The 10,575-nt window shown below is 43.9% G+C and overlaps 1 protein-coding gene across 1 annotated transcript; it reads right to left on the bottom strand.

Moving 5' to 3' along the window:
- Positions 1–9,823: 9,823 nt before the first annotated feature.
- LOC110943711 (transcription repressor OFP8-like) lies at positions 9,824–10,267 on the bottom strand. Its single transcript, XM_022185445.1, has one exon. It carries the CDS (start codon positions 10,265–10,267, stop codon positions 9,824–9,826), a length of 444 nt encoding a protein of 147 aa, XP_022041137.1.
- Positions 10,268–10,575: the final 308 nt, after the last annotated feature.

The raw sequence follows: 10,575 nt of genomic DNA, 5'->3' as shown, positions 1-10,575 counted from the left end.
CTTGGAAAGTTTTTTTCTTCCCATATACAATATGAAGGGGCACGATACTACAAACGATGCCAAAAACACTCGTTGGTCATTTCAAATCACAAGATAAACCTCATCAAGGATGATAATCGTTTAAGTGGTTAGTTGTAATCCAATATTGTAAATCTAATGATGTAATAAACATGATTCTTATTTAGAGTTATTAGAGGATTGATTTTCTCCATATAAATTGTGGGGCTCGGAGCTCGTTCGGATTTAGCTCGGAAAAAGATCGCTCGATGTGACTCGGTTAGAAAGTGAGCCGAGCCGGCTCGGCTCGGTTGGAAAGTGAGTCTAGCTCAGCTCGGCTCATAACGAGCCGAATTGGCTCGGTTTGGCTCGCATACCAGCTCGGCTCGACTTAACTCGGATTATTTTACTTTTAATATATTTTCATATATCACAAAAACTTATTATTATTTACATGTGATTAGGAGTGTAATTTGATATCTATATCACATTTAAAGGTTGATTACTATGCTAATGAACTTATATTGTATTTTATTGAAATTAAGAACGTATTTTGTATTGTTAAACTTTATTTTTGCTTGAATTTATTTCGAGCTTATTTTGGATATCTTCTTTTGAATTATTGAATAATATTTTAGAGTACATAATTTTGATAGCCATGTATTAATTTTTCTTTTCAAAATCGAGCCAAACTATGCCAAGCCCGAGCTTAGATTTCCAACTCGGTTTCAAATCCGAGACGAACCAAGCCAACTCAGTTTATAATCAAGCCGAGCCCGAGTTTTTCGCTAGTTTGGCTCAGCTCGTGAACAACCCTAGCTCGGAATAAAAACACTAAATAAAAATAACAATAACCTTTCTAGAGTAGTCTATAGAGGCGAAGCTTTTCATGGGCTAGGGTGGGCCTTGGCCTACAATCTTTTTCTTAGAACTGTAATTTTAACTGAAAAATATCGAAAGTTTTATATTTTTCCTTAAAACTTTTAGTCTAAATCCCGCTTCTCATTTCATCCATCAACTAATTTAAGTAATTAACCTAAAGCCCAATACTTTTATTAATCCATTAACCCTTTTACCTAATAGACCTAAAGCCAAACACACCACCTAATCCATTACTTAATCCAAACCTATTTACTTAGTCCTAGTCCATGTTTTAGATAAAAATGACACCCACTATACACTATTCTATTTTGGCTGAATAGCAATTAGAGATTTAGGCTGATGTTGATTTGAGAGGTCTGAGGTCGAGGTCGTCGGGTTGATTTGGGCAGGATTTCGATTAAGAGTAGCAGCAGGCCTACAACAAGTAAGCAATAGGCGATTTCGATTTCTAGCATGCGGAGCAGCAACAACAAGAAGTCAGCAAGTGATTGTGGACGATTATGATTGTTTTGTGGACTTCCTATTTTCGACTAGTTTAGTTGAATTGGTTAGGTGATTGGTTTAATTTATGAGTTAATTAGCATTATTTATGATTATTTGATGAGCTAGGTTAGTTGATTACTTGATTAGGTAATCAGGTTAAACGGTTAATTGATGAGTTTGATTGATAAGATTCTTGGTTATTGATAAATAGATATCTAGAGTTTTTAGTGTTTGATCAGACTCGAACCGAATTGCCGACCCAAAACGTAGCAATAGGAAAAAAAAATTATGGGTCTCGTGACATTCAGCCGCCCTATGTAGAAATTTAAGCTCCGCCATTGTGAGTGTAAGCTATTCTTACAACGAAGTTTATAAACAAATGAATAGTAAGTTTCACACTGCAACCTACTTAACGGTTAGTGTGTTTGTTTAAGGGCAACTCTTCCAAACACATTATAGACAAATAAAAGGTAAGTTTCACACTACAACCTACTTAAAGGTTTGATGAGGATACGTCCTTAGTCGAACCGAACACCAAAAGAACACATGACCGAACCGAATGATCAAAGGAACGATCGTACCTAGTATCGCAAAAAGGAACAATCCAACTCCCTGGTCTGGCCTAACTAACCTGGGCCCACAGATTTAACCACCCTGACAATGACTGGTCCGACTCTAACTAACTTGCCATGTCAGCATACCCAAAAGCTATAAATACCCCGCCAAGACTTCAAGCAAAGGGTAATCACTACTTTCTCTCCTCTCTCTCTCTCCCTGACGTTTTTCTCTCACGCAAATACTTATTCTCACGCCCGAGCTTGGTCACAGAGAGGCCCCCCTCCCTGTGACGAGGCTAACGGTGTGCTTTTTCCTTGTGATCTTGCAGGTTCTTGCTAGATCATCTGAAGCTCTGCTCAGACCAGGTCGGACCAACTGGTTTTAAGTCTTCAGTGGCGCCATCCCCTCGAATTCACACAATTCGCCTTCCTTATTCTGTTCATTCGAAATTATGGCCGAATCAACTACAGCAGTCTCCACAAACACTTTCCCGTCTTATGGTGACATCTGGGAAGGAAATGTTGCACCTCTAACAGCTGTCCCTACAGCAGTTGCCACTTCTGCAGTTGCGGCAAGATCGGCAACAGTACCGTCACCTGCAAATCCTGTAATTGGGAGCTCTGTCACCACGCTATCTGTTACTGCTCCAGTCGCTACGCCGTTGCCTAGCTTCGACAACGCTTTCCTCCTGTGGAATGCTGATCTACTACGGCAACTACAACAGCAGCAGCAGCGAGAAGAAATGTTGCAGAGCCTCCGCACGAACTTGTTCAGCAGCGTTTATCCAGGGGCTAATCCCGTCTCTGTCGGAGCTCTCACCTCTAGATCTATGGTAAGTCCTATAATCTCCACTCCCATAACATGTGTTGCACGATTTTCCTCGTTTACGAGTGCTCCGATGAATAACGGTCTAAATGACCTGTTTCGCCAAGGATCTATGGGTCTAAACCCTCAGGATCAGGAGCTGATCATGCCGTATCATCCTACGTCCATGACTTCTCAGTCGAAGTTCACGTTACGGATCGTTAATGCCCCACTCCCGGCAAAATTAAAGATGCCCCCCACGTTGAAATTTATGATGGTACGTCCGACCCAGACGACCACATGTTCGCATTCGCCGGAGCGGCTAAGGTCGAACAGTGGCCCATGCCGGCTTGGTGTCACATGTTCGCCCAAACTCTCACCGGATCGGCAAGGGTATGGTTCGATGGGTTGCCAGAAGGATCGATTGATCACTTTGAAGATTTCCGGCGTATATTTTTGCAAAATTTCTGCCAGCAGCGACGCTGCAAGAAAGACATTACTGAGGTCCACCACATAAAACGCCGCGACGGAGAATCTGTAGAAGACTTCATCGATAGTTTTAATTGAGAGAGCATGCAGAGAAGTGGAGCGGTTGACCAGCTCCGAGTTTCCGGATTTTGTCATGGAGTTCGGAACAATCAGCTCGTAGAAAAACTCCATGAAGATCTCCCAAAAACCATGGAGATACTTATGGAGCGAGCTCGAGCCTTTGTCCGAGAAAAGAGTGCCTGCGGCTAACCAAACGAAGCAGCAGCAAGGAATGCCAAGGCTCGAGCCACGTCATGGAAACAAAACTCGTCACCACCAAAGGATAGAAACAACAATTGGAACAGAAGTCGTGGGCCATATCAGAAGTCTGATCGAAGCAGCTTCCGAACTGGAAACGTGCGTTTCAATACGTTCTCCGAATTAACCAAGTCACCAAGCGAGATCCTTAGTATGGAAACCACCCGATTTCCCACACCATCGAAGCAGCGGCCTACCTCGGATAAGCACTCCAAGAAGTATTGTGAGTATCACCGAGACAAGGGGCATACGACTGATGAATGTTGGGCTTTGAAACAAGAGATCGAGAAGGCTGTACGATCCGGAAAACTCTCTCATCTCGTGAAAGAAGTAAAAGATGGGAAGAAGTCTGCAACTACGATTGATAATCCGAACACCGAGGCTGGAATCAATTCGGTCTGCCGAACCAAGAGGGGTAAAGCGGTCGAACCAACACATGGCAGCTTGGATGCACCAACCAACGTACTTTCCTCCGATCGATCCGGAAGATGCTCGAGACGGACCAATCACGATATCGGCCATAGTCGCAGGGCACTTGGTCTGGCGAATCTACGTAGACGGAGGAAGCGCTTTCGAGATAATGTACCTACAATGCTTCCAGCAGCTGAACCCTCAAACAAAGAAAAAATGGATCGAGGTGTCTACCCCTCTAATAAGCTTCTCGGGAGAGGTGGTTCGTCCGATAGGGCAAATTACCCTTCCGACCACATTCAAGGATAATGATAGAAGCAGAACTGTTCAACTAACCTTTTTGGTTGTTGGAACTCATTCATCGCATAACATAATCCTCGGGCGACCCGGGTTACGAGCCCTCGGAGCAATTAGCTCGACGATACACGGTGCCATAAAATTCCCCACCGAAGCTGGGTCGCCACTATCCTTTCAGAGTCAAATTCATTCATAGCTGAGGTAAGACATGCAACGGAAACAAGCTCGAAGAAGTCCGAAGTGCCTACGAAACTCGGGGTGATTAATCCAGACTTCCCAGAACAACAAGTGGCTATCGGTGCTCAGCTCCCAAAACGAACGAAGAAGCTCCTATGGGAGTTATTGAGTAACTCGATTGATGTTTTCGCATGGAAGCACTCTAATATGCAATAGGTCCCCAGGTCTATGGCACAACATCACCTGAACGTAAAAGAATCAATCAAACCAATAACATAAAGAAAAAGGCATATGGCGCTGGATCGAGCCAACGCAATTGCAAAAGACGTAAAGAGCCTCCTAGATGCTGGAATTATCCGAGAAGTCCGGTACCAAACCTGGGTGTCGAATCCAGTTATGGTGCGAAAAAAGGACAACTCATGGAGAATGTGTATCGACTTCACCGATCTAAATGATGCGTGCCCGAAAGATTGTTTTCTATTACCGGAGATTGATGAGAAGATTGACTCCGTCGCCACGTTCAGGCTGAAGTGTTTTCTAGACGCTTATAAGGGATACCATCAGATACAAATGGCAGTTGAAGACGAGGACAAGACAGCCTTTGTCACCAACGAAGGAGTTTACTGCTTCACTAAGATGCCTTTCGGTTTGAAAAACGTCGGTGCTACGTATCAGCGTCTAATGAGCAAAGCCTTTAAAGACCAGATCAAACGAAACGTAGAGGTATATGTTGATGATATCGTAATCAAGAGTCACGACGAAGCCGCCATACTGAAAGACATACTCGAAACATTTACCCGACTCCGAAGCATCAACATGAAGTTAAACCCTAAAAAGTGCACGTTCGGGGTAGAAGAAGGAAAGTTCTTGGGAGTCATGGTCGGGCCAAAAGGTTTGCGAGCCAACCCAGACAAGATCGATGCTGTTCTTACCATGAAACCTCCAACGTTGGTCAAAGAGATTCAGTCCTTAAATGGGCAATTGGCCGCCCTCCATCGATTCTTATCAAAAGCGGCAGATAGATCTCTCCTGTTCATGGACGTGCTCAGAAAAAGTTTCAGATCGGGGTTTAAATGAACTGAAGAAGCCGCACGAGCCTTTGAAGAGCTCAAAGCTTATCTCGGCACCTTGCCAACCCTCATCGTACCAGAAAAAACCGAGGTATTAACGCTCTATTTAGCCGCATCATTCGGTGCGATCAGCGCAGTGCTAGTCGCCCATCGAACTAGAGCACAAATCCCCATCTACTACGTAAGCCGAACATTGAAAGATTATAAAGCAAGGTACTCAAACTTGGAAAAGCTAACTCTGGCGTTAGTCCATGCTTCAAGAAGACTTTGTCAATACTTTCAAGCCCATCCAATCGAGGTACGAATGGATCAAAGAATCTAGCATGTTCTCCGACGGCCCGAAGTTTCAGGTCGCATGGCAAAATGGGCGATCGAGCTGGGTGCGTTCAATATCACCTTCAGAACCAAAGGTCCGTTAAAAGGACAGGTGATAGCTGATTTTCTAGTAGAAATGCCGGAGGATAAAGAAATGGAAGAAACGAAGAAAGCTACAGACAAGCCCCGGTCTTTGTATACGGACGGGGCTTCGAGTGCCGAAGGGGCAGGAGCAGGTTTGATTCTCAGCGACCTGGATGGTACGGATATGACGTATGCGCTCCGACTAGAATTCAGGAGTTCTAATAACGAAGCTGAGTACGAGGCCCTACTAGCCGGCTTACGTCTGGCAACAAAAGTCGGAGCAAGAAATGTTGTGGCCCATGTAGATTCATTGCTCGTAGGGAATCAGGTGAACGGGGAATATGAAGCAAGGGAATCCAACATGATTGAATATCTTGAACAGGTAAAGCAAGTTATGGCATCGTTCGATTCATGTAAAGTTGAACACGTTCCCCGCACTGGCAACAAAAGCCGACGCACTGAGCAAGTTAGCGTCCGTATCGTTCAGTAATTTGGCCAAAGAGGTAAGGGTGGAGGTATTAACCGCGCCTTCAATTGCCACTCCTCACGTCATGCAAGTAGAAGCTCCGTATCAAACATGGATGACTCCCATAATCAACTACCTGGTGCACGATGTTTTGCCAGTTGATAAAGTAGAAGCGAGAAAGATCCAAATCAACTCTCTTCAATATCAGATGCAGGAAGGAGGTTTGTAACGAAAGACTTTCCTTGGGCCTCTGTTAAAATGCCTCGACCCGGAACAGGCCAGCTATATTATCAGAGAAATACATTACGGCATTTGTGGGATTCACGCCGGGCCAAAAATGATCGTAACGAAGGTAAAAAATGCAGGATATTATTGGCTCGGGATGCACGAGAGTGCAGTCAAAGAACTCCAACAATGTGACGAATGCCAAAAGCACGCACCAGTAAGCCTCCGAGCGAAGAATGAGATGATCCTGGTAACCGCCGCATGGCCTTTCCAGAAGTGGGGCGTCGAGATAGTCGGACCCTTCCCACGGTCGAGCGGAAGCGCCCAATATCTGCTTGTAGCGGTGGGTTATTTCACCAAGTGGGTGGAAGCCCGACCATTCACAATCATCTCTGGATACAATGTAACGAGATTCTTTTGGGAGCAGATCGTATGCCGCTTCGGTCTCCCGCTCTATATTGTGAGCGATAATGCAAAGCAATTCGCGGAAAATCCATTCAAACGCTGGTGCGAGAATTTGAAGATTAACCAAGTCTTCTCCTCGGTCGCACACCCCCAGGGGAATGGGCAGGTCGAGCAGATAAACCGACGGATCGTAGATGGAATAAAAAGAAGACTTGGTTACGAGGGCAAAGGATGGGCAGATGAGTTACCGAACGTGTTGTGGGCTCACCGAACGTTACACAAGACTAGTAACGGAGAAACACCGTTCAGTCTTACATACGGCACTGAGGTCGTGATTCCCGCAGAAATCGGACTCTCAAATCAAAGGTGCAAAAACTGGGAAGAAAACGAACGGGAGCTCCGATCCAATCTCGATCTGCTGGAAGAACGCCGGAACGTTGCGGCAATTAAGGAGGCACGATACAAAAAGAAGATCGAAAAATATTACAATGCCCGTGCTAAGCTTTACAAGTTTAAGGTCGGAGACTTTGTGCTACGAAGCAACGATGTAAGCCGCGTCGAAGCTCCTGGGAAGCTGACCCGAAAATGGGAAGCTTCAAGGTTAGTGTGTTTGTTTAAAGGCAACTCTTTCAAACTTATGTTTTATCTCTATTAATTTTGTTTTGCTTTCATATTGGCTGTGATACGTGGAACAAAACTATTATTTCTCTACAACATTAAAATATAGACGTAATTTGGGTATATAAGAGTTAGAAAATTAGTTAAAAACACAACTTTTTCCCGTGATAATACTATAATCAAATAATTATTTTTATATGATGTATTCAACCAATAATTTATTCCTGATGAAATGAGGAATTGTGTTCTTCCTGATGAAAGTTTTATGATGAGATAAGATTGGTCCGTAATTATGCATACACACATAGATGATGTTGGAATCATAGGATTTAAAACAAATATCTTTAACGAAAAATGACCGTATTATCATTATACACTTTGGGCCCCAAAAGGCTTGAGATGGCCCCAAACACGCTCTTAATACCGGTTCATTTCCGATCGAGAACGGTCGTTATTTGGAACTATCCCAAACTAAAAGAGTTAAATGCTTGGTTGGTCCCTGTGGTTTGCAAAAATTGCAGACTTGGTCCCAATGGTTTACTAATTACACGCGTGGTCCCCAAACTTGTCAAAAATGCACTCGGTTGGTCCCTAGCCCTAACATCAGTTAAATTTCTCAGTTAAGTCCATGTTAAATGACCAAAATACCCTTGCCTATTAATAAATTCAAGTGAGCCCTGTCTCATTCATCAGACCTTGAACCAGTCAAGGGAGCCCGATTTCCGGCGATCTCCGGCGATCTCCGGCGATCTCCGGCAACCGGTTCCTCCGGCGAACCCCCATAATCACCGTCCTCCTCTTTCTCTCACACATACACACCCCTGAAGCCTTACATCACTTTCATGGACCACCCCCAGCCCCTGTTATCTTGGAATAGACAGCCGGCCACCACCAATCGGTGGTGGCCTACGACGATGAGACGGAGAGAGAGCAGACGGAGAGAGAGAGCAGACGGAGAGAGCGAGAGGCGACGGGACTGGCCGCGGAGCCGATCTTCGGGAAGAAGAGAATGATGATGATGATGATGTTTCACGGCGGCGCCGGTGGTGTTCCACTCCGGTAAGTTTTTTTTGGTTGTCTCCCTTGTTCTATTCCATCACAGCTCCTTTAGATCCCCAAGTTTTCCCCGACTCCACAGGCCCAATCGATGGCGGATTGAAGGGTGGAATTTTCATCGTTGTTCTTGGCGGATTGAAGGTCGGATTGTTGTTGTTGGTGGAGAGTGGTGGCGGTGGAGAGAGGGAGTGCAGCGGAGGAGGGTGAGAAGCTATGGAGACATTGTTGAGTTCAGATCCGTCGGATTGTTGTTGTTGTTGAAGTGCCGTCGGAATCTCCAAAGGGGCTATATTGTTTATGCCGCAATCAGCAGTCATGGTTCGTTCTTTCTGCCTTTTTATTTTCAATAGTTGATAAGTATTTCGATCTGGGTATGATTCGTTGTTTGTATTTAATTTTGGGGGTGGGTTTTGGTTAGTTGAGATGCAGTCTTATAAACCCTATCGAGCAACAGAGAGATGAGAGACAGCGATGATGGCAGATGGCGGTGGTGGTGGTGGAGGTAGTTGCAGGTTGTGGTGGGTTGTGAAGGTGGAGCCGTGGAGGAGGCAGCAGATGGCGACTTGAACATGGTGGAGGTAGTTGCAGGTTTGGGGAAGATGATGTGGTCAAAGGGATTATTTAAATTATAAAGAGAGTTAATAAGTAACGGTATTTTGGTCATTTAACATGGACTTAACTGAGAAATTTAACTGATGTTAGGGCTAGGGACCAACCGAGTGCATTTTTGACAAGTTTGGGGACCACGCGTGTAATTAGTAAACCATTGGGACCAAGTCTGCAATTTTTGAAAACCACAGGGACCAACCAAGCATTTAACTCAAACTAAAAACATGTTTAAAGTCGCTATAAACAGAAACAAAACCAAAAACATGTCTATACATACATATTAATTAAATATATATTTTCACAAACAATAAACTAAATATATACCAATAAATCATTATCAAAACATTTAAAATAACACAATCCCCATTCTTAGAATTTTGATGTCTCTTGTTTCTCGTTTCCCATTTGTTAGCAAATGTATTTTAGAAACCAATCGTAACAAATATGTATTTTCTAAAACGTTTTGAAATATGGTTACGCGCAAACTATATGCGAGACACCCATATTTCAAAACGTTACAAGAAAAACACCCTTGTCAACAACCATGTTCTAAAATTCTTCGAACCAAACGACAAACCACTCAACGATATAAAATCTCCCAAATCTCGGTAAACGCTGCAACGATATCCGCATGATGATCTCGCGAATTCAGCGCTAGAAAGCACTGCAAGAGCTGCTCCAAATCCTTAGCTTCAAACATTTGTTTCTCCAATATCATCTCCAACATGGACACCTTGAAATCATCCAACGGGTGCTCCGACCACCGCACCACCGTCAGTGTCTCCTTCATCACCTCATGACACACACCACCACTTTCATTAGAAAAACTAAAGCCCGGTTCATCAGAGCATTTGGTGACGTGGGGAGGGTAGATAGGGGTGGTGGGGGGTGGTGAGGGGGTGGTAGGGTAGGCGATCTCGACGGTTTTCGGGTTAAAGGGGGAGAAGAAGTGGGTGGTCGCCGGAGATTTGGTTTTCCGGCGGCATAGTCGGAGAGAAGAGAGGGAAATCTTGATATCAAACATGGTTTTGAGTGTGTATTATTGTGTTACAGTTAAGGTTATTGTGTGTATGTATGTATATATACATTGGCTGGCTGGCTGACAGAATGAAGCCGGCTGGGTATAAAGAGGTGGCCGGAGTTGACGAAATCTTGGAGGTGATGTCACAATGGAATGGTTCATAACGGCCATCAAATAGATTTTTATTAAACTAAATTCTTTGTTAGATGCCATCCGTGTATTATTTTATGATTACTATATTATCAGGTAGTATTCTGTATAAATAATATAATCTTGATTATAAATAAAATATGTTAATTATATATTTTATA

Source organism: Helianthus annuus, chromosome 5 (genome assembly GCF_002127325.2).
Source record: "Helianthus annuus cultivar XRQ/B chromosome 5, HanXRQr2.0-SUNRISE, whole genome shotgun sequence".
Taxonomy (NCBI): Eukaryota; Viridiplantae; Streptophyta; class Magnoliopsida; order Asterales; family Asteraceae; genus Helianthus; species Helianthus annuus.
The sequence above is the reverse complement of the archived record's forward strand: the minus strand, read 5'-3'. Positions and strand labels throughout refer to the sequence as shown.